Consider the following 25,614-nt stretch of genomic DNA (forward strand, 5'->3'; position numbering starts at 1 on the left):
AGAAAGAAAGAGGGAAAAGCTCCGAAATCGGGAGGAAGAAGCCGTGAGTAGGTTTTTGATTTTTAGTTGCTTGGGCGAAGGAAGAGGTGGAAGAAAAGAAAAAGAATCCACCGTCTCCCCCAGAAAACCCGATAGCCACGCACGCGCAACACACATGACCAAGGGTAAAATGGCCACTCCACTATACAATCCCACCAAAATCAGGAAACATTGAAGAAAATGAAGGGCAAATCCGTATGCACACTATAGGTAAACAGTAACCCAAAATTGGATTTTAGTATATATATAATATAATATCTTGGATTATTTTTTTCATTTACAAATTCAAATCGTGGTCTTCCCATTAAATAAATTTTCGATGAATTTTTTCCGTTAATAGAGGTTGAAATAAAATTGTTGAATTTTTGGGGAGAAAAGCAAAGCGAAGGTCTTCTAGTTCAGAATTTTCTTGATATAAAATTCATCTTAATTCGGAATTCAATGGAAGATTATAAGATTATTCAACTTTATTTTATACATGTATTGACCACAATAAAGTGCACTCCCTGTAATTTTCCTTAAGCATGGAACAAATAAGTTAGAAACTACAACAAGAATCAACATAAATTATGAAGGAGACCCTTCGTAAAATAAATCACATATGAAGAAAACGAACCCAAAAAGAAAACAAATCATAAATCTGAGTGCATTTTGTCCTGGGTCAAAGATTTTCCCACTGGATATGACCAATGTATTCTTGTTGTTATTGTTGGAACTTTTTCTCCAAGTAAGATGTTGGGATCATTCTATTTTGTCATTGATTTCTCAGTCGTGCTCCGCTTTTAATTGTCAGTAAAGAATTGTTGGTCATTGGATATTTTCGTAACTTACACTCCAGAGAAAAAAATATGTCAATGATGTCATCTTCTACATGTTTAACTTTCGTCTCTCCTTGAAATGAATTAAAAATCTTATCTCAACACAAAATTAAATCTTAAAAGTACACTTTTAAGAATTAGGTTTATTGTTTGGCTTCCCTTATAAAAAAAAATTATAAATGTTACCACACTTGCTCAAAAATTTAGAGTTAGGGTACAATGCTGATCTGAGATTACTGCTGGAATTGAATTTGTCAAAGCACCAGTTGACACATCCCGACCCGAAATATCCACCTGGACTTTAAATCGAGCTATGCTGGCCGACATCCGAAAGGTGACGAAACCATAAAAGTGTAGTGGAGTGGAATATGTGAGTAAATTTAAACCTAAAAGTGCCTAAATGTAAGAGTGTGCTGGTGAGCGGGGTTCACACGTGATATCAAAGCATAAGTAAAGTACAGTAAAGTAGAATGAGAATTATACCATCGAGAGTATTCCTATAACAACATTTTGCCAGAAAGTCCTCATCAACACAGAAGCTCTGCTACTAAACCTAGAGGGGCGAAAAATAAAGGTGAGTAGGCCTGAAAATAAAGTTTTGTAAAACCTTTTCGAAAACGTATAACCCCTCTCCGTCAAACAAGTATAGTTTCCAAATATATATACTACATATAGTATGAAAACAATTATCATAATTAGTAGTGTTTCAGAAATACGGTAAATCACAATGTTCCACCTATAAAACGTGTAACAACCAGTAATCACGACATCTCGCATAAATGGACATAAAATATTGGGTGCTAATCGACATATGCTAACACACGAGTTCATGCAAAGATATTCTGACATGAACAAGACTGGTGTAATAATGGTTTACGCTCTAGTACTACAATCACGTGAAGACTAGCGCTATGCACATCACATATGAGTCCTAATTCCTTATAGCAATCTGGGACATGACTGGCACCTACAATGGATCCAAAGAGAGCGTACGGTGCGATGTGAACATACACATGAAGCCTTTCCCTGGCCTAGGCAAGTACAAACACCAGTGTAGCATGCATGATGAACAGTACTATAAATATGGTCATATTAAGAAAATTTCGTAATTTACAACAAAAAAAATAATAATATCCGTAACCGTAAATATTATTACAGCATCACGTCGAAATATGCATAATCGTGCATCCCGTAAAATTTATGAAGATTTCATAAATTATGTCAATATGCTAATTCTTATAAACGTTAATCTAATCCAGGCGTAATGTAGAAAATTCTTTATCAAATATATAAATGGAAACTAAATAAATATATAATATTTAAAATCAAAGACCACTTATAAATCATGTCGTCGAGTCGAACCCGCCTCGCGGGCATTACAGCTCCTTGTGATGTGTTTCACCTAGAAACAAAATCATTTATGTAAATATATAATGTATATCGTGTTTTTGTACAAACTACGGCTAATAAATAAATTATTTTAAAACAGTCAAATTTCAGAAAACGGATGGCGGATTCAGGTTTGACATATCGAGAAACCTAAGGAAGGACCTCGGGTTCTTCCACGCGTCGTCATAAGGTGGCTGCACTGGTAGCCACGCACTACACAAGCCGAGGACAGGAAGCCCACACATGCCCTCACGCGCGCGCTGAGTACCAGTGTACTCGTCTTCCCCTCAAAGGCCCTGGTTTTGCAGGTTTCAGAGCCATATTCTCGAGCTCATTCTGAGCTCATTTCTCAACCAAATCCGATGGTTCAAAAACCAAAAATGTAGTTAGAAGTGTAAGGAATAATTTATACCAAAATAAAGGCTCAATGGAGGTCGGAGATGATCGAAAAAGAGGTCTGAATGTGGTCTAACGATCACGGTTCCTTGCTCCAAACATCTAGGGAAGTCTTCCCCCTTCGCCCTATCTGTAATAACCTTCCCCCCAAAAAAGTACAAAGGTTATAAACAGTTCCAGATCATCACTAAAAGAGAATTTGATGAATTCTGAGGCTTACCTTGGTCGGGATCACCAAGGACTTCGCCGAAAAAACATCAAGTTCAAATAGAGCTCTGTGTGAGCTTCTGCGCACAGTCTCTGTAACCCAAGGCTTGAATTAGTTTGTAGGGGTAAGAGGATGGTGGTCTGATGGTGTGTCAGACTTGGCTAGAGATCGCCATCTCAGTTTCTGTGCAGAGGACACAAGGGAGAGAAAGTGAGATTGATGGGGTCTAAAAGCCAAAAGGAAAAGAAGGATGGTGTTTCGCCAGAGTTGGCGATGGTGATGATGGTCTGGCGCTACTGCACCTCCTGTGTAGTGTGCACAAAGTTGAGGGAGATAGTGAGATAAGGGTTCGCTAAGTTTATAGAGAATAGAGAGTTAAAAAGTAGAGAGAGTGAGTATAATATAAGAGACAAGAGAGTGATGTGAGAGGGTTTTAAAAAAAAATAAGGGAAAAAGAGAGGGAGACACGGGGTTAAGAGAGAAGAATGAGTGTGGGCCCCACTGGTTCACCAAACAAAACCAAACATAGAAAGACAGAGAAATATCTTCCTCACCATGTGAAATTACCAAATTACCCTCAATGTTCGGTGTTTCGTAAAATCTCATTGTAGCTCCGAATTCGATTCAACTTGCGTTTATGCGTTCGTACCATCAAGTACTACAAGGATACGTTAAAAGAATGGGTCATACGTCTCGCTATACAATGGTCAACGAAAGTCAACATTCTCGCCTTTAGGGGTATTTTCGTCAATTCACTCTTTTAAAATTGAGAAAATATTTGAAATGCCATGTGAACTTGTTCATATTTTTCAATCATATAAACTAAAATTTTAAGTAATTTGTCATACCAACTTTTCAAAATCATTCATTTGTCATCTCTCCCTAACTTCGTTAAGTTTTCCATCCAATATAGGTCATGTGCCTCGCACATGACTTGTGTTCATGGTTATTTAGGTCATTTAAATATCTTCTCACAAGTTTACTTTTCTTTAGTACAAACACTTTTTTTACTTCTTTAGCACATGTGCATCTACAACTCCATTTATGGCACAAAATGTCAACATGTTTCTCCTTTATAGAGCCCATATGAAATTATGTCTTTGTGACATGCTAAAATGCTTGTGGATCATTACATATTTTGAGCAACCAGAAGAGAGTGCATTGCATGATCATTTCATTGCTATCATATCAAAAATATTGTTCCATTGCCTGATTATATTCAAAATCGTTTGAATCAAACAAAGAACCAAATAAAATAAACATTCGAATTCAGAGTAAAAGACATTCCATCAAATAAGAAAGTCATAAAACATAGAATCAAAATCTCTAAAGTCACAAACAAAGCCAAACAGAAAGACCCTCATCTATATTTATCATAAATTAAGGGGTCCCCATCAACTCTATATTCTTGAGCCATCTTTAATTTAAAACACTTGATAGTCGTCGCTCCTCTTTTTTGACGAAAAACTCTAAGAACATGTACTCATATCATTAGCCCCTCTTGTTCCTTTAGAAACCCTAAAGTTTTTTGTCGAATACAATTTAATAAAAGGGAAGTAAGGTATTAGAATGACCGAAATAACTCTAAACACAAGTCATGTGAGAGGCACATGACTTATTATGGATGGAAAACTTAATGGAGTTAGGAAGAGATGACAAATTAATGATTTCGAAAAGTTGGTCAGACAAATTGCTTAAAATTCTAGTTTATATGACAAATTGAAAAATGGGTACAAGTTCATATGACATTTCAAACATTTCCCCTTTAAAATAAATAAAATCGTAAAACTAGGGACGGGTTGTTACACCAGTCATCTTCACTACAAAAGGTTTAATTCACAAATTTGCAAATGCATACCAAGCATATTTTTTCCAAATTCCTTTTGTTTAGTGTAGTTGTCTAGTCAGAAATTCCTTCTACTGTCTAGCTGTCTAGGCACATAGACAGCCCATATGGGTCAACTGACACATTTTCCCATTCGTGGATTTCTCACCCTTGATCTGAAGAAAAAAAAGTCTTTTTGGCTTGTGACACGTGTCTCCTTGTTCCTTTAGTCTGAAACATCCAGCCCTTCCATTAAAAGAGGTTTCAAGGTTTCATTTGTTGTTGGCTAGATTATTCACATCTCAAGAAAAATAGTGCATTTAGCCTAGAGCTACCTCTTAAACTTCAAAATCGAAACCCTAGCCACAAAACTATCTCATGCACAAATACCCAATCACTGCATATTAGGGTTGCATTGTATTCATGGTTTTGTATTAAGTTCTCAGTCTAAACCTTGAGTTTCATATCCTTCATAGACCAATCTTTTGGATTCATGTTAGGTTCTTCTTCAACTATTTGACTGGAGAACCTAACTAGTTGTTTGAATCCTCATTTCATAAACATATCATAACATCATATCCTTGATCGTGTTGATCTCAGTGCCACAAGGTGAATAGCTCAGGAAGAGCTACCACTTTGTGAAGACTGAAAAAGTTCATCTTGTGTGGGGCAAGGTTGCACAAAGTTAAAGCTACTCCATAGATAGGGATCTAGGAATTGAGCTTGTGTGGTCTTTGTATGAACCCTGTTTATACTAGTAGATTGGATTCAGTGGAGAGTCCTCAATTTTTTAACCCATATGTGGGTTTTTCTGGCCAAAAACTTCCTTCTGTTCAATACTTTACATAGCATTGTTTATGACCATATAATCAATGTTAGAGATAAACTTTGTAGGGTTTGCTAGTATTGACACTTTGTTAACCAAGTAAAAATAACTCAAAAACTAAGGATAAAACATAATAGAAGATCACATTGTCTTGTTTTAGCTTCATAAGTTTACTGGGTTTATATGCTTGTGGGGACCTGACAATCTGTACCTAGTTGACTAGTACGTGTGCCTAATCAATACAGTTGGTTTTAAAGTTTTTATTATAGGGTAATCCATCTGGTACCAATTTTAATTGGTATCATAGCCTTGCTCTAGACGTACATAGAGTAATCTCCAGGATTTTGCTGGTATTGGGTGAATTCTCATTGGATTGTGATCGTGTTGCTGGATGGTGTAACTCTCCTCCATTCTCTGATGGCATGAATTATGCGGCTTGGAGTGAGAAGTTTCAAATATTTCTAGAGGCACAAGACTTTATTGCAGTTGATTATCTTACCTTTGAGTAGAAAGCTCCCTCTAAAGTTGTTGATGGGGAATCGGTGATCAAGCCTAAAAATGAGTGGACTCCTAGTGAAGTGACGTCTGCAAGGGCTAACAGGAAGGCAAGAAATGTCATTGTATCTACCATATCACCAACTCAGTTTGCTCATATCTGTTACTGCACAACTATGAAGCAAGCTTGGGATAAACTCTGAATCTTTCATGAAGGTGACAAACAAGTGAGGTATTTAAAGCTCCAAATGACTCTCTCAAAATTTGAAGATTTAAGAATGCTTGACTCTAAAACCTTCTCATCCTTTTATGAGAAAGTTGAAATGTTGACGAATGAAGCTTTGGGATTGGGGAAACCTATTAGTGAAATAACGATAGTTCAAAAGATTTTGAGATTTTTGCCCAAGAGATTCCAGTCAAAGAAAGCTGTTATCCAAGAGTTTCAAGATTTAAGTGAGATTAAGCTCGAAAAGTTAGTTGGGAAACTCATTACCTATGGGATGGAGCTTGACATGGATAATGGTGTCATTAAAAAGGGAAAAGAAGTCGCTCTTTAAAGTGTTGAGAACGGTAAAGTTGCAAGTGACACATGTGAATAGTTCTTAGAGGATGATCTTGCCTTATTTGTCAAGCAATTCAGAAGAGGTCTAAAAAACAAAATAAGGGATGTCAAGTGGTCTAAGAGGTTATCAAACAATCGTGGAAAACTATTCTTTAGTGACAAATATAATGATTCTTCAGGAAAGAAAGACAAAAGTCTATCCAAAGTTTCTTGTCCCTTTTTGCATATGGTGGAAGTGGGCACCATGCAGTTAAATGTGCCAACACCAAACTTCTTGGTCAGAAATGTGAAAAGGCTATGATGACTACTTGGAGTGACAATGATGATCAGATTATGTGTCATCAAACAAGTCATCAGATGATGATGAAGAGATTGTTGTGTGTGTTGCATTTGTTGATGGAGCCTCCCCCAGTGGAAATGATAAAGTGTTAGATGATGCTAATGAGTCATCATCTCAGGAGTTGTCAAGCTTGTATGAATCTTTGTTTGATGAGATATGTGTAACAGCATTGGACAATACTAAGCTTACCAAAAATGTGTCTTTGTTACAACAAGAGGTTAAGTTTATTCAACTAGTCGAGCAAAATTGAGTGACAAAATCATACGGTTAGAGGCTGAATGATGCAGGCCCAGGACTAAAGGCGTTATTACATAAAATTACTGACAGCTGAGATTTAAGTTTTATAATATAACACATGCATTTTTTAGAGTTATAATGCATGTATCTAGCTTTAAATTTGTGGCTTATAGAATTCCTAGGTTAATGACATTTTATGAAATCATTTAGTTTTTTAGGAGTTATATTGTAAGCCTTTATTTTTTTTATGTCTTTTCATAATTTTTCACTTTAAGTTGTAAGCCTATAAATACTTGTATTTGTAAAGAAGAAGGGGAGAAGTTGTTTGAATTATCATATTGATATTTGAGTTGCAAACTTGTTTTTATGTGCCTTTCTCTTTGTAAGAGTATGCTGCTTTGTTCTTTCTAGTGTCTACGTTGTAGGCTGGTACTAGAATCAAAGTTTATAAGGTTTTCAAGCCTCTCCTCGCACTAGGAGATAGTGGACGCTACCTATCCATTCTATCTATCATTTTAATTCATTTTTGTCCGATGTGCCCTACATCAGTTGGTTTTAGAGCGTTAGCTCGATCCAAGGGTGACGCTATATTCAGCATGTTGCAAATGCCATTAGATGAAGGTCTTAATTTGGACCTTCTTCCAATATTTGATCGTTGTTTGGATAGTTCATGTCCAATATGTTGTGAAAATTATTAAGGTGATTGTCTCATAAATCTTGATCTTCCTCCCAAGTTTGATCGTTCTCCATATGGTACTTATCACGTTTGTTGTCAAAGTTCTTGTTTGGTTCAATGAAATGTTGATATGGAATCTTCTCTAATTATTAAAAATGCTGATTACAAAGAATTTTTGAAGTTGGAGTTTCATGATTTAATGAGTTCATTGGAAACTTCTGGATATGTTGATTTAATTGGGGTTGATGTCTTCTACTTCAAAATTTCCAAAGTTTTGGTTGACATTATAAATCAAATGAAAGAGAATGTCAAGGTAGCGAGGTATGCTATTAATGGTGCTTTTCACACTTCAATAGTCAATATTAAATGCTCTAAATATCTATTTGTTTGGACTGGCAGAGTTCAATTTTATCGCTCCAAATCAAATGATGATCCAAATTCGAGGACGAATTCTCTCCAACCCCACGAGAATGATGCAAGCCAAAGACTAAAGGTGTTATTACATAAAATTACTGGCAGCTGGGATTTAAGTTTTGTAATATAATACATGCTTTTTTTAGAGTTATAATGCGTGTATCTAACTTTAAATTCGTGGCTTATGGAATTCCTAGGTTAATGACATTTTATGAAATCATTTAGTTTTTTAGGAGTTATATTGTAACTTTTATTTTTTATGTCTTTTCATATTTTTCACTTTAAGTTGTAAGACTATAAATACTTGTATTTGTAAAGAAGAAGGGGAGAAGTTGTTTGAATTCTCATATTGATATTTGAGTTGTAAACTCGTTTTTATATGCCTTTCTCTTTGTAAGAATCTGCTGCTTTATTCTTTCTAGTGTCTACATTGTAGGCTGCTACTAAAACCAAAGTTAATAGGGTTTTCAGGCCTCCTCACACTAGGAGATAGTGGATGCTACCTATCCTTTCTATCTATCATTTTAATTCATTTCTGTCCGCTACGTCCTACATCACTGAACTTTGCATGCTGAATGAAAGAGACTCTTTTTATGGTGATGATGATGAAAGGGATGACTTAAGCGCCTCTCTGGAAGATCATGTGCAGAGTTTAATGATATCACATGAAAGTCTACTTCAACAAATTCATTTGCAACGGGAAAACAACGAATTGTATCGATAAGCTAATTTGAAGCTGTTTTCTGAATTGAATGAGGCCACGTACAAGTTAAGTTGTCTGTCTATGGGTGCTAACTCATCAAAAAGAGTATTGTCCATTGGAAATCAATTTGAAGGTATAAATGTCATTGCTTGTGATGAAAGCAGTTCAAGTTCCATGGGTGTCAACTCACATGTTTTTTAGGAACTTCCTTTTGTATCTATTTTGGTTGACTCTTCTTCAAAGACTAGTTTTGTTCCCAAATGTCATCATTGTGGTGATCTTGGCCACATTAGACCTAGGTGAAGAAAGCTACATTTGGAAAGGAAAAATGATCTAAAGGAACAGGTTGATCGTCTAACTATTAAGGTCTACAGAATGTCCAATATTGTCAATTCATCTAGCTCAAGAAATGTCAAGTCAAGTTTAGGTGGTTTTCAACATGGGTTTGATAAGTGCTTTATTGCTCAAAGTTCCAACATCATTTTGTAAGCCAGACACCTAGCATCTTGACAGTGGTTGCTCTCACCACATGACTGGTGACAAAAATACTTTCTTGTCTCTTATACCATCCAAAAGTGGTCTGATTAAGTTTGGTGGATGAGACAAGGCAGAGATTGTTGGAAAATGAGTGGTGAAAATTCATGGACTCCTTATGCTTGAAGATGATTGCTATGTGACTGGGTTGTCAACTAGTCTTCTTAATATTGGTCAACTCTGTGATGAAGTTGCTAATGAAGTTTGTTTTTCCAAGATGAGTTGCAGAATTGTTGATAAACATGGGAAGAACATGTTGGTAGTTCCAAGATCAAAGGAAAATTGCTATACAATTGTTGTCTCTAGGTGTGATGATTCCTCACTTTGGACATTACAAGTCTTCGTCTCTGAATGCTACTTGTGTGATCCTTGCATCTTGGGAATGCATCCTGTTATATCTCACACAAGAAGGTATTGCTCTGATTTTGCGAAAGCATGTTGTCAAAAGAATGAAATTTTGAACATTCAATCTCCATTGCTGATTTGTGGTGATCTTCCCCTCATATTGGTTGCTGGATGTATTACAGCACCAAGGTATGCTTCTCTCTCACTTATGAATGCAAATTCTCCATGTGCCTTGTTTGATTAAATCTTTGCGTTGTGGTTTGTTCTTCAATTTGATAATCTTAATTGGTTTTTGATGTGCATTCTGATCATGGTTATGCACTAGTTGTTTGGATGAATGTTGTCAAATATTTAATCTCCAAGTGTCTTTGGAACAAATATCTTGCTCTTAGAAGATTCTTGCGAATAAATGTTTTTGATATAAACTTAGGGCCATGTGAGGAACAACTGGCAGTGTATCTCATAACTCTTTTGGAAAATCCAAGACACAAAAATCTTCGATGGTCTATTGACTTTTGTGCCTTTGACTGAACATGATGAGTAGCATTGCTTCCATTTTTTTTTTCTTTTGCACGTTTCTCTTCCTGCGCTTGTTTCTGTCTTGTCAATAAACTCATTAGTTAAATGTGTGTGTGTCACTTAGTGCATTTCTTAACTGTCTCACTTGTTAACATTTTGTCTATATACCTTGATTAATCCTTTCTCTGTGATGTCAAAGGTTCTCCATGTTATGGCAAATGGCCTATGAAAATTCTTTGTCTCATTTGACAAAAGCACATGTTGACTTAAGAGTTAGATTTACTTTGGTCTTGATTGAGGTGTAGTGACAATTCTTCTCTATAAAATGGGCTAAGTGTCTCTTCCAGTGCAAAACACCACCTAGTTAGTCTTTCATTGTGCTCAGACCCTCTTAAAAGTAAAATCATATATCTGAGCTTCAATCCCTTCACTCATAAGCAAAGTTCTCAAAAAATTCAAAAAATGGGGAGAAGGGAAAATTCCAAAATTCTCAAAAGTATTCTCATGCAATGTCATGATCATTCAATTCCTATCTTCATGTCTCAAGAAAGACTCAAAATGTTTCTTCGATTGTCAAAATGTAATTCTCACCAATCCTATCAATGGTCATGTGCTCCATATCACTTTTGCCAACTTAAAAGTTCTATTAGGCTGGGTACTTCATTGTGAGTAGTTTTGTGTTTAGATATTGCCTCGATTTATGTTGTAAGGGTTGTGTCTTAATCTCAATGGGTTATTAAAAGTTTGGTCAGCTTTTGAATTAAATCTTCGCTTAGTTGCATGAAACTTAGTTTTCATTAGCTATCACGAATCCTTTTCCCTTATCTGGACACATCAAAGTTGTGGTATGAACAAGTGTTAATCTGTGTTGTGCTATCTGTGTGTGTTCGTAAAGTTGTGTTTCTGAAGTATTGCATTGCATGTTTCTTTTCAAATGTACTTGCCTTGTCAAAAATTTATTATCAAAATTGTTGGAAGCTTGGTTATTAAATATGTCTATTCTTGGATTTTCTCTGTGAAATTCCCAGTTAGCTGTAGCTCAAATGGTATTAGGTTTGTAATTGTAGCTTGTTTTCTCATGTTTGTGTATTTTCTTCTCCCTTGGTTACATCTTGATGCACTTAACTAGTTTTGTTGTAATTAATTTCAACATTCTAACTAGTCATGTGGTCTCATCATAAAGGTAAGGTTCATTAAGGGTATTCTTGTCTTTACACCGTCTGTTTTTAACTATTGCATCTCATCCATTGGTTTTATCATGCGTAGACTACTTCACAGTGTCCTAGGTTTTAACATTCTCTAACCCATCTAGGTTTTTACCTTACCTCATTTTGTGTCGTTTGCCCTTGGCTGAATTCATTCCTTCCATTTCAAAATCTTGAACCATATCAATGGAACCCATGACTGGAAACTTAAGTTCTTTCCGTGGTTAACCCTCCCGTCATTTTACTCGGTCTCAGACTATGAAGAACTCATTTAATGTTGCATATAAGGATCAAGCTCTTGCTTTTTCTACCGCTCGAGCCAAGAATTTTTCCACAATGGTGGCTGCTGGCAAAGTTGTGCATGAACGAAGAATCATTTGGGATGATCTCCCCGTGATTGATGATATCCAATTTGATAACCTCATCGAAAAGTACAAGTTATATAGGGTAAACTCTCCTCATCCCAATTTCAATCTAACTATGGTTCAAGAATTTTATTCTAATATTTAGTCCAATTTTTCTGAGTTTGGTGGGCCTATGTATGTTCATGGTATATTGGTACCCTTTGACCCATCTATCATTTGTACGTTTCTAGAACTTAACCCATCATCTGCCTTTGTTAGTATGACATGAAAGCCTACCATCGTGAAGCTTAAGTTGATTCGTCTATTCCGCTAGTTAAAGGTCAAGTGTCCAAGTCTTGTCTCAAACCATTCTATAAGAGTTGGTTTGATTTTCTATGTAGAAATGTCTTAAGGTCTTCAAACAATGGTAATCCTACCCTAGAGTCTGCCAAAGTGTTGTTCGCAATGTTGACTAATTATGATGTTCCTTTTAGGTTCCTGATTTTAAGTTTGTTTTGTCTAAGTTGAAATGTTCTGGAACTCACCATAGAGGCTCTACAATCCATCCTTGTCCTGGAACCACTAAGGATCTTGACAAAAATCTGATGAACTTAAGCAATGTAATGAGTGTTGTTACTCAGAATGGTCCTAGATCGGCCCCACCACCAAATGTTTCCCAAGAAAGAAAAATAGCACACATTGAGTTCAAGATCAACTCTCTTAGGAAACAATTTTTTTATTTTAAATCTCTAGTCAGTCAATCAGCGTCTTCTCCTTTTGTCAGTTACTCTTTCTCCGAACCGTCTGAGAGTCAAACCTCCATGAATCCTCCATATTTTGCCCCCAAGCCATCTCTGTGTCTTCCAAAACTTGTCCATCAGTGTCTCTTGGATCCATCTTCCTTGTCTTATCACATTGCCACCTCGTCTAGTATTCGAGTGCCGTTGCTGCCAAGATGGCTGCAATCTATGATGCTAAAAGGAAGGGTGTGTCCATCAATGTTCATCAGCATTTTTCATACACTCCTACTTCAAAGAGCAAGCACATCAGTTTTACCTATTCCAATGATGACAATGAAAAAGGCTTTGGTTCTGTTACATTCCCTAGAGATGCCTCTGTTGAAGGCACCATTCCTGCTGGATCTCCTAACTACTCAGATGACTCATCACATTCGGATGAGTTCTAGGATGATAGGGGAGTTCTTTTAAGGGTTTTTAGTTTTTATGAGAGCAAGTGTTATGGGGGAGTTCTCTTATTTTAATTCTTGAACAATGTTTTGTTGAACAAGTTAGATCTCCATTTCTTTTTGGCTCTTATTGCAATTAACCTTGCTACTCTTAGCTTGGTTTTATCTTAAATTGTTTGGTATTTGATGTTTTAAGTACTAAGAGTAGTACCTTTTGGGCTGTTTTAGTATTCCTTGATGCATTGTCCCTTCTTTGATACTTGTTGTGCTTCATTGTTAATTCCTTTCTATTTGTTGTGCTTACTTGTTTATCACCTTCTTCCTTTGTCTTACCATGACAAAATAGGGGAGAAATTTTAAATGTGTTTTAAATATGTTACTAGAATATTCATTTAAAGATCATGCACTTGTTGGTATCATTTATAAGATGAGCTTATTATGTTGTAATAACCCATGATCAATCTCACTTGTCTTTTGCCGAGAAATGTGTGTTGCTGCAAGAGTTGTTATTTGCTCTTTTCTTGTCACTGCATGGTTTCTTGAGTGTGAGTGATGTGTGAATTTTGTTATAGGTTTGGGGTTATTTTGTCAAGGAAATCCAAAGGGGGAGATTGTTAAGTATTAAGTTTATTGTTTGGCTTCCCTTGTCAAAAATTATAAATGTTACCACACTTACTCATAATTTAGAGTTACGATATAATGCTGATCTAGGATTATTGCTAGAATTGAATTTGTCAAAGCACCAGTCATCTTCACTACAAAATGTTTGATTCTACACTTGCATATGCATACCAAACTTATTTTTTCCAGATTCCTTTTGTTTAGCGTTGTTGTCTAGTCAGAAATTCCTTCTGCTGTTCAGTTGTTTAGGCACACAAATTAAGACAGCCCACATAGGCCAACTGACACCTTTTTCCGTGCGTGGATTTCTCACCCTTGATTTGAAAAGGTCTCATTGCCTTGTGACACGTGTCTCTTTGTTCCTTTAGTCTAAAACATCAAGCCCTTCCATTAAAAGAGGTTTCAAGGTTTCATTTGTTGTTGGCTAGATTATTCACAAATACCCTAGCCACAAAACCATCTCATGCACAAATACCCAATCATTGCATGTTAGGGTTGCATTGTATTCATGGTTTTGTATTAAGTTCTCGGTCTAAACCTTGAGTTTCATATCCTTCATAGACCAATATTTTGGATTCATGTTCGGTTCTTCTTCAACTGTTTGACTGGAGAACCTGACTAGTTGTTTGAATCCTCAGTTCATAAACATATCATAATATCATATCATTGATAGTGTTGATCTCAGTGCCACAAGGTGAATATCTCAGGAGGAGCTGCCACTTTGTGAAGACCGAAGAAGTTCATCTCATGTAGGGAAAGGTTGCACAAAGTTAAAGCTACTCCATAGATAGGGATCTAGGAATTGAGCTTGTGTGGTCTTTGTATGAACCTTGTTTACACTAGTGGATTGGACTCAGTAGAGAGTCCTCGGTTGTTTAACCCAAATGTGGGTTTTTCCGGCAAAAAACTTCCTTGTGTTCGATACTTTACATAGCATTGTTTATGATCATATAATCACTGCTAGAGATAAACTTTGTAGGGTTTGCTAGTATTGACACTTTGTTAACCATGTAAACATAACTCAAGAACAAGGCTAAAACATAATTGAAGATCACACTGTCATTTTTTTAGCTTCATAAGTTTGTTCGGTTTATATGCTTGTGGGCACCTGACAATTTGTACCTAGTTGACTAGTACGTGTGACTAGTACCTAGTTGACTAGTACGTGTGACTAGTCAACACTGTTGGTTTCAAAGTTTTTATTGTAGAATAATCCACCTGTTATCAATTTCATACACCTCATGTGTAATTTCTCCAAAAGTTAAATAAAATGTCTATTATTTTTTTTCAACAAGAAAACATGTGTTAAAATATAATTGACCAAATAAAAATATGAGTATTCACTAATGAGTATCTACGTATTATTCTTATTTTTACGCTTATTATGTAATGAATGAAACCAAATCACTGTACCGCCATCTGGCATCTTAGCTAAGGTCATAATTAGTAAAACACAATTCCCTACGGTTGGAGGATCCAACGATTATACAACTTTTTAATATATTTGTTTATTTAAAAATTTAATATCTTTATTCTGTCAACATATATTAAAAATATGTGAATTTTTTTATGTGGTATTTAAAGAGGCGTGAGCAAGTGTTGGATTGTCTTTATTGTTAGGTCATCTTAACTAAAAGGGTTAAATATAGTTCCTCAATTATTTATTAATTTAAGTTTATACTTTAAATATTGATTAATTTAATTAAATTACCGTTGAATATTTTCAAATCTAATTGTTAAATTTGAATCAATTATTGCGAATGAGAAGTTGGGCGCCAAAAAAAGGCTAAGACGGGGGCTATATTTGGCTAGCCTGATGCCTTTTTGACCAAATAATGACATGTCCACTCTATAGAATTATGGCCCAACCATCGGTTGGAGATGAGTTTTTACACAAATCAGGTCATTTTTTGGCTTTTGGACTTCTAGCCCACTCTATCTCCAATCGAAGGAGCTACGTTTAGCTTCCGTCTAGATTATAGCCTCACAAGAAATTATTTTTTATTGAACAGTATCAGGCTATATTTATATACCATCTCCAACATAATGGAGCTATTTTTTAGCCCCCTCAATAATTTATTGTTTTACATTTATTCTTTAATTTTATTGGTTAATTGAATTAAACTACCATATTAAAATAAAATTTCCAGACATATTTTGAGTGTCACTTGTCGCTAAATGAATAAGTCTTCGGATTTGTGGGCATTAAAGAATTATCTTTGGTGGGTTTTAATTTCTCACTCAATGCATTCATATTAGCCATCATCATCACACTCCACCTATTCACTCTCTCCCACACACACCACAACCCCACCTTGTTCATTTAATCTAAGAAAAACTAATGAAAATAGCTTGAAAACTTTGAGTTTTAATCAAAATGACAAAAAGGTGTTGTAAGTGAATAATACCAGAAGTGACTTTTTAGAGTAAAAATGTCTTTAACATTAAAATTGAATAGACCAGGAGTGTTTCGTTAAGACTCCCTTTAATCTATTAGAAACGTCATTACTTTTGTCCTATTTAACTCTCTCTCCCTCATCCTCTCTATCACGCCTCACATCTCTCCCTTTCCCTCTCTACCCACTCATCTCTCCCATATCGCTTTCCCTTTGCAACTCATCTTCTCCCTCTTGGAACAACCCAGGCATCCACTATTCCACCTCCAAACACGACCTAAACTCACTGAAAAACCACCGAAGCTTCTTGAACTCGTCCATATACTCGAGAAAGCAAGAAATCTGGGGAAAACAAAGAATTTCTAAGATTGAAAAATGAAGAAACCTGAGCTTTCTTCAAGATTGATCCAGGTCGGGTATGTCAAATAAAATTTTGTCCTAAAAAAAACAAAAAAATTGAAAACCAACAGCAAGCTGATGTCAGCTAGCAAATGGGCTGCTGACAGCTTGGGCCTCTCAAACGGGTTGGCTGGCTAGCTCAAAATGCCCAACCGAATGGCCAAAATGCTAACAAATGGCCTGTTAGGTCTCTTTTTTGGCCCAACCCTCCATTGGAGTTGGATTTTGTCTTATTTTGAGCAAAACATGGCCTATGGCCCTATGGCCTGATCCGTTGGAGATGGCCTTAGAATCTTCCTCTTCAACCCACTATGTCTCAAGTTTAATCCTCCGTCTTCCTCTTAGTGTAGATTATTTTAGAATATAGCTTGAATTCAATTAAAACGAATTGAGGGAAATACGTGTAAAAGATTTGTATTAAACAATTTCAGCAAAAAATGGTGAGTTTTCCTAGGGTTTACAGCATCCTTTTCAACGCATAGCGTTTTGATTTCAAACACTCCACCTTATCTTTAGTGTGCATTAGTGTAAAATATTCTTTGTAATAAAAATAATCAATGAGCAGTACAAGTAAAGCCGAAATATTTTACAAAGCAATTCCTAAATACATGTATAACATGCGAATTTACTAACTAGGATTGAGTTTATATTGCCTCACTTATCACCGGTATTAGAGTAATTAAAACTTTCGGTAAAGTCTAAAGCCTAAAAGTAAACTCAGCAACCAACACCGTACAACTTCAAAAAGCTTTCAAAGAGCTCCAATTTGACGAACTCTGACGGGCCTGATGGCGCAACAGCCTAGTAAGTAATCTACGGTTAAACTTGAGGACCTGATGGCTCAACGGCCTAGTAAGTAATCTACGGTTAAACTCAAGGAGAACAAGTTACATGGCACAAAAACAACCACAATGTAGCCTCTAGTACCAATAAAATAAGGACGTGAGTAATAATGTTCACATCCTTATTTCATTGCCACGGCACGCATTGTGACTGTACAAATACCATATAAGTACTCAAACTGGGGCATTAAAATTTATGCAATTCCTTCTTCAATATTCAATCTGAATATTCGATATTGACATTGTCCAACGGAGAAGAAACTGAAAAAAAGCAGCAGCTACAGATGACACAATAATCAGAATCAATGCTGCAACTACTAAAAACCTAATCAAAATCAAAATCCGAATATACAAGACAGCAACCATCTAATATCGGTAAAGATCGCATATATTTGCACCCTGGTTTTCTAAATGTGTCAAATGCTCGACCGTACTACTTAACCAAGCTGATGAATGTCAAAAACAAAAAGTGCAGACCCAAACCTTGGCCAGATTGCCAGATTAACACATTGTCTAAAATAGTCAGTGTTTCCTTGATGACCTGAGATTGTGCTCATGCTTTATAAGATTTACCCTAAGGAGCATAGACTTGACATCCCGATCAAACTCATTCCCTGTCTGTAGCACCCGTTGAAAAGTTGCATTCCTTTGATCTGCATGTCGTGCATAGAGGACTTTGTTGTGCGAGTCAATTCTAGCCTGAAGTGGCATCATGTATTGGGTCAATAAAGAACAAAATACTACACATGAAAAACAACCGATCTAAAGTTTCACTTCAACCCCACCGCCCCAAACCCTACCACAAAAACCGATTCATCATGCATAATACCTCAGTTAACCGATTGGGTTCCATACGCCATGCCTAGTCCTAGGACATCAGGTAAAGGCCCACTTAAGTGAACCAATATATATGAGGTCCATTTAACAAATGGGCATGGAGTGAGTTAGCAAGATTTTGTAAGTTACAAGCTAGGTAAATATCCCATACAAATAGATACAGCAGTTAGCATTGAAAAGCACACCTGGACTTGGTTGTCAGTGATCAAAGCTTCAAGTTCTTTCTCAAGCCCTGCAACATCAGTTTTGAAAGCATTGGCCATCATATGTAAATCCACCGACACAAAGGGGTGCGTATACTGGATGAGAGCCTTGTGGCGGATCTGGCCATAGAGTGTCTCAAGGTGATCATGTAAATGGATGTCAAGCAGCAAATTTGCTTTGAGATTCCCAAGGTAATCCAGGCATGAAGCATAATGGCTACAAAAGAAGAACGAATGAATGTTACTGAAACTGAAATATTTGAACATCAATCAGATAACAAGCCTTCGACACTGCCAACGGGTAAACGCAATTGCACAAGCACAAGCACCTTCAACTTCTATATTCATTTCCAACAAGGAATTGGAAAGCGGGCAATCTTTGCAATTGAAACTATGAGTAAGCAAGGTCTCATGTCATTTCAAAGTAACCACAGGATGGATTATGGTACAAATAAGTAATGTCTAATCTCACTTGACAAATTGGTTTAAAAAGAAAAATAATTTTAAGATCTTCACATGATTTAAATCTATAAATGTTTATATAACTTGAAATTCCCCCACCATTTATGCATTGTGTAGAAGCACCATTGCCGAAATTGACACACTGATGAAGCAAGGCAACAACTAAAAAGATAACATCACTATTGATTACCTTGAGTAGAAATCATTGATAAGCTCCCTGACTTCAGGTACTAACTCTAAAAAATTCCGGAAATTCAGGTTGTCTATAACTTTGTTCTGTCATATAAAATCATTCACTGAGAAAGAAGCTTTATGTCTAAACCACAAAAACCATAAAATCAAAGAGAGATGGTTAAAAGGAAAGAAAGAACATATGCCTTAAGCTCCATTCTGTCAAAAGTTGCAAGTGCACAAAGCCCACCATATGTTGCAACATCTTGAGGAGCAATCACTTCATTGTAGTGGTTTCCTAATTCAGGCCCAGTTTCCAGGAACTGTAACGTCACAATGAATGAGCATGATTAAAACATTAGATGTCTCACGAGAGCAACAGATAAAGGGAAGACAGAGACTACTACACTGTCAAAAGACTGCAACTGATTTTACTAAATAATGGGCATATAATAACACCCTTCATGTAGGATAGAAATAAAATTTAGGGAACCAGGGACAATCTTAAAACCAGGAAAAATTAAATTAGCAATACTTAAAGGTCAAACTGTTTCTTTTGATTTTGAAGGCATAAGTTCAATATTATCGAAATATCTTGTCATAAATTCTGCCCAACAAGAACACATAAATTACAACTGAAATAAGATTGGAAAATAATAATGACATAGTACAGTTGAAAGAGCTGTAAGGAAATAATTATACTATGAAGGTTCTCAAAAGGCACACTAAATATGATCCAGAATATAAGATATAAAATGAAAGATGCCATTAATACTGAATAATATATAAACATACACGAAAAAGTTCATTGTGTGAACACCAAATACTGAGCATTCAAACACTCCCTCACAGTCTGCATTTGAACCTGCTGGTATACGATACACACACAAGGCACCTTAATTCATCATTAGCTAACTCACATCCTTTTAGTTTGTAGTTGAAACAACTTTAGCGCATGAAATAATTGACTGTTAATTGACCTTCTCAGTATTTGTAAATTGTATTAGCATACCAAACACAACATGCCTAACTGATTAAAATCATAAACTCACAAGCTCTTATGTTAAAGCACAAAGCTAGATGATTTTAATATATATTTAAAAAAAAAAAAAAAAAAAAAAAAACAAGAAAAAGAAAAAAGCATTACGATAGACAAAAAGTAATGAAATATCCACAACCTTACGAGCAGCAAGTTTGTATTTTTTAGATTCCAAGTGAGCCAATCCAGCAGCACAACGAAGTTTAGCCACAGTGACAGGGTCAAGGGCATCTGGTATTTGCTCTGCTTTGGTAATATAGCTTGTGACATGAGTAAATTGACCCATCTCGATGCTGACCAGAGTTGAACTCATGCACATGTGAACAATATGCTTTGACGTAGTGCAATAATCACGAGTCCGAACATAACTTTTAAAAGCATCCCCAAGTTGACCATGAGCATAATAAAAATCTCCAAAATCATTGTAACCCATTCTTATGCTTTCTTTGATCAGATTTGTCTGCACAAAAGCACTTGAATGAATAATGAGAGATCATGGTACGCCATAATGGGAGCCAAAGAAGATTCAATCACATAAATTGCACTTATTTCACCATTTAGGAACATAAGCAAGGAAATATGCACAACAACCCTCAGACAGAGAAATCCCAAATGTAAGTTTTTCCCACTATAAAAATATATACAATAAGCATCAAAAACTCAATATAGCAGAACCCTAATCATTGTGTATGAGAACTCATTAGATCCCAATAATAAGTACACAAAAAAGAAGTTCTAAGTGGATCAACAGTTGAAAAACATGCAACACGTATAGGTAAATGTGTCTGAAAATATCTGTCATGCATTAACCACTGACAATGTTGCATTTGGAAACCTCCATTTTGAGCCCATAGTTGATTATTACCCGACAGCTTCGCTAGGTTGACGAGAACGATGACCACGGTCCATTTCCATTTACAAAACATCAAAACCCCATATTCATTTGCATGCACAAAACTGCAGTACACCATCTCCTTTACTTTTCCTATACCCGAAAGAATAACATCTACTAGGTCCCTTTAACATCTTTTCACTGATCCACCAAAACATCTGAAGGCAAAGCTAAAGTCGAGGGGTGAACAAGTTGTTTCCTTGCTGCCCAACACTGCCTAAGATACAAGCCACAGGACCATGACTACCTGTATCCTGAATAGAAAATCTCATCCATAACCTCGTTTGTATATACAACATAATCCGAAAACGATAACTATGACAAATCATTAAACCCAGCAAACAGACTACGGGCACACCATATCAAGTATATCAACATGAACAGTTAAAGAAAAATTAAATAAACACAACAAAACCCACCACAAAAAAATAAAAAATAAAAAAAATAAAAAAAATAAAAAAAACCTATATACTACTGAATCATATAAGCCCTAGAAATTAAAGAGAGAACCACAAAGATGTGAGAGTTGTATGGACGGCATACCCTGTAGGCATTGAGCTCGTTCTCGAGCTTCTCCTTCTTCTGCTCGGCCCTCCTATCCACAGTGTCGCACCAAGCGACGTCCATTCCGTACTCCGGCCCCAATCGACCGACTATCTTCTGCACGACCTCCCTGTGCAACTGGGTGTTCTCCCCCTTCTTAATTTCGTCGTAGGCCATGCGGAGCGCTTCCAGCTCCATAGCCTCGTTGCTCTGGCTCCTCTGGGCGATGAAAAGGAGGCGCATGATCTTGGTGCGGCCGCTGTAGAGGCTCGCGTAGGCCTCGATGTCGAGTTGCTCGCTGCTCATGATGGGTCGGCTCCGCTTCTCGTTGTCTCCATCGACGCCGTTGGCGTAGATCTCATCGTCGATCATTGGTCCCGATGTATCGTCATCGCCTTCCATTTGGGAAAACTCGAAATCCGGCACAAATTTGGGGGAATTTTTTGGTACGTTCTGTAGGTAATGCTACAGTGCTGCTCTCTCCCTCTCTCGTCTCATCCCTTTTCTTTGTAAAAGTTTGTGCAGCGAGGGAGGAGAACGAAGCGACGCCGTTTGGGACCCGACTATTTCTTTTCCTGGGCTTTCTGATTGGGCAATTATTGTGGGCTTTGGTTCGAGGCTTTTGAGCCTTTGAACCTAGTTTGATGCAAGAAGCATACACGTAATGGGAGTCTGAACGCACCCTAAAATCTAAACAATACACTCTTCCATTACTTTTAAAATATATATATATATATATATATATATATACACATTAAATTTAGTGATTATTTTTTTAAAATTACAATCAATTAACCATTTCATTGGCTGGATATGGTGTGATTCTTATATTCAAAATCACCTAAAAAGATGATGAATTTGATGCCAAAATAAGTTGTTCATTATGTGACTCAGCCCAATTTTTCATCCCCTTAGTGTAAAAGATATATCTTGTTGAAGTTCTAATTAGGTTAAGAATGTGATTGTGCAAATTCTACTTCAATTGTGTTATATACTTTAGATAGTGTCCTAATTCAGTTGTAATACCAAAGGGGTAAGGAATTTATTTTTTTCTAGGGTAAATTACATTTTACCCCCTCAGGTTTGGGGTCGATTTCAATTCCTTACAACATCTTTAAAACATTTCAATTTCATACATTTACTATCATTTTATTTCAATTTCATACATCCGTTAGAAATCTGTTAAGTAAACCGTTAAGTGATGATGTGGCAAATAAGGGGTCCCCTTTGTGCTGACGTGGCTGCCACATTTGTGCCACGTGGCTAAACACTTAATAAAAATTTTAAATTTTAAAATAATTAATTTAAAAAAAAAAGCCAAAACCCAGTTCTTCTTCACCACCCCTTCTCTCCCCCTAAGCACACCCCCAACCCAAAATCTCATTCCCTCACCCTCATCCACTGTCTTCACCTCCCCTCTCATCTAAAAAACCCAATTCGTCCTCCCTACCCAAGCCCACCCCATATTTCAATTTCATATAGCCGCATCGGATTCATCAACAAAAAATTGGCGGAAGGGAAAATTCCTCAGGGGAACAAGTTGAGTAGCTTTTTCTCCGGTCCAACGACGTAAGAGTATGGGTGTTGATCTTCGAACCCACTCTTGAAGCACGTGGTCACACCGGACTCATCTGAGTTCATGGACGGGGTTCCCAGTTGTCGGATGGCTTGGGTTTGAAAGACGAGGTCGGGGTCAACCAGAGATCTAAATCTGCGTATTGCTAGAGCTAAAGTAACTTGGTGGAGGACTCGTTGGCCGCTGCAGATCGCTTGTGTTTTGGCGAGGAGGCCCTGGCAAATCGGGAGGAGGAACCAGAGTTATGACTCGGATCTCGAAACCTCCACATGTCCATAGAGATAGTGACGCCATCAACATTGGCATTGAAGGCCTCGTCGGGAATGGACGCTCCACCAAAGAGCTTGGGAATCGGTCAGAGCATACCATCGCCGAGGACAGTCTCAACGGCAGCCTGGCAGAGATGAACTAGGACGTTGGGAATCGGGGACAGTGGAGATGAAGGACATGAGGCCAGCATGGCCGAAGAACTTGGAGGAGGGTGTGCTCGGGTGGGGAGAAGGGGTGGGGCAATGGGATTCTGGGTTAGGGGTGTGCTCGGGTGGGGAAGACGAACTGGGTTTTGGCTTTTTTTTAATTAATTATTTTAAATTTTTAAATTTTTTATTAAGTGTTTAGCCATGTGGCACAAATGTCGCAGCCATGTCAGCACAAATGGGGACCCCTTATTTGCCGTGTCATCACTTAACAGTATACTTAACAGATTTTCTAATGGATGTATGAAATTAAAATAAAATGATAATAAATATATGAAATTGAAATGTTTAAAAGATGTTGTAAAGAATTGAAATTGACCCCAAACCTAAGGGGGTAAAATGTAATTTACCTTTTTTCTACTATTATAAATAAAGGCACAACACACATCAGAATACACCAAATCAATCTCTTTCTCTGTGTGCCGCACCCCTCTCTCCCTCTCTTTAATTCTTCAGTTAAATAGGTCTACAACACATTATCAGCATACTCTTGTCTAACGCTAAGGAACTTAAGGTTCATGGAGGAGGTTCTTCTACAAATTCAAAGCCTCAATGTTCCTTTGCCCATTAGGTGCCGCTCCGCTGGTTGGCCTGCGTTTATACCCAAGTGCTAAGTCAAACCGAGCCGAGCTGTTGCTGGACCTAGCAGGCCTCTAGGCTTGCTTTTTGCGCTTGAGAACCAGGCTAAGTGCCTAGTCTTTCCCTTCTGTTGGACGGGCATGCACACCTGATCACTCTGATGGGCACTTTCCCCTCGACCTGTGCATTGCTACAGCCTACAGACGCACGATGAGGTTGTTTTTCCTCAACTCCGTGATTGTAGCAAACCTGCAACTTGTTTTGTAGGATATTAGGTTACCAGCAGCAGCCTACTCGAGCCCAACCCGTAGTCTGATGGTTGCAAGGCCTTATTTTGCAAAAGACATCAATTCCTTTATGGGTTTCCATGAATTTCTTGACCCATTGTTAATTTTTGGCCCCAACATCCAATTATGTTGGGGTGTCATTGACTAAAGCTTAATTAGGCTTTGTTTTCTCAATTGCTTTGCCCAAAGCCATTCAAAGTGAATATGACTCGAACGTCATTATTATTATTTTTCTTTCACGATCGATCTTGTATGGTCCCAATCTATTAAATTAATTTAAGAAACCAACAGTTCATTAATTCGACAAAAATCCAAAATTATTATCCTGCAATCCACTATATTGGAAAATAATGATTCAATATTTTGTTTCTTTTCTCAATTGCTTTTGTAGTCTCAAACCCACTCACACTTGTTTGGTAGTTTTCAATGTGTTCCATGACTGTATCAAGGAAGTAGAATTAGAATCCAATGACTTCCATGACTGTCTTTGCACCCTCAATTTACACAGCATTCCTCTTTACCTTTATTGTTTGGTAGTTTTCCAGTACTTAGAGTTAAGATATCGGACCCAAATTGTAAGTATTAGTTAATTAGGTTGAGGTTTATGATGGAATGATTGTCGTTTTGATCTTTCAACGGCTTAATATTATAAGTTTTTTTCCCTAAAATCTGATGGCAGGAATTTGAGAGTAGGGTTGCTGCAAAAAGTGATTCGCTTCCTTGTGAACCAGCAATAGATGATCAGACTGTTGCTACTCTTCTTGTAACAATGCCAAATGGAAGTCGCCTTAGTCGTCGCTTTCACAAGTCTAACAAGCTTCAGGTCCAATTTTAAAATCTTTTCAAATTTAAAAGCTTGCCTCTTTTGTCTCAACTGACCAAAATTTTTGTTCCCTTTGACTTCATAGATGTCGGTAGAGAGGTGAAACCTGGAACTTACAAGGTGGTAAATATTCCTCTTTCCTTTCTGTTTTTTTTCAAGGCAAACGAGATGAAATTTATAGATTTAGAAAAAGCACATGATAGGATCCTAAGAGACATTCTTTTGAGGATTCTAGAGAATAAAGGAGTACGAGTAACATGTATCCAAGCTATAAAAAATATGTATGATGGAGCAAGGATTGCTATAAGAATTCATGAAGGACAACCCAAAAGCTTTCTCATAACTATAGGGTTAAATCAAGGCTCATCTTTAAGTTCTTATCTTTTTGCATTGGTAATTGATGAGTC

The 25,614-nt window shown here is 36.9% G+C and overlaps 1 protein-coding gene and 1 pseudogene across 1 annotated transcript; both read right to left on the reverse strand.

Moving 5' to 3' along the window:
• Positions 1 to 17,511: 17,511 nt before the first annotated feature.
• Positions 17,512 to 21,986, reverse strand: LOC137734045 (COP9 signalosome complex subunit 1-like). The gene is made up of 6 exons (XM_068473301.1): positions 21,467 to 21,986; positions 20,171 to 20,491; positions 19,199 to 19,315; positions 19,012 to 19,097; positions 18,342 to 18,576; positions 17,512 to 18,018 (listed from the first exon to the last, which is right to left on the reverse strand). The coding sequence occupies exons 1-6, from the start codon at positions 21,866 to 21,868 to the stop codon at positions 17,842 to 17,844; spliced, it is 1,338 nt and encodes a 445-aa protein (XP_068329402.1). The 5' UTR covers positions 21,869 to 21,986; the 3' UTR covers positions 17,512 to 17,841.
• A 1,007-nt stretch (positions 21,987 to 22,993) lies between these two features.
• Positions 22,994 to 24,821, reverse strand: LOC137734308 (LOB domain-containing protein 37-like; annotated as a pseudogene).
• Positions 24,822 to 25,614: the final 793 nt, after the last annotated feature.

This window comes from Pyrus communis, chromosome 5 (genome assembly GCF_963583255.1).
Source record: "Pyrus communis chromosome 5, drPyrComm1.1, whole genome shotgun sequence".
Classification (NCBI taxonomy): domain Eukaryota; kingdom Viridiplantae; phylum Streptophyta; class Magnoliopsida; order Rosales; family Rosaceae; genus Pyrus; species Pyrus communis.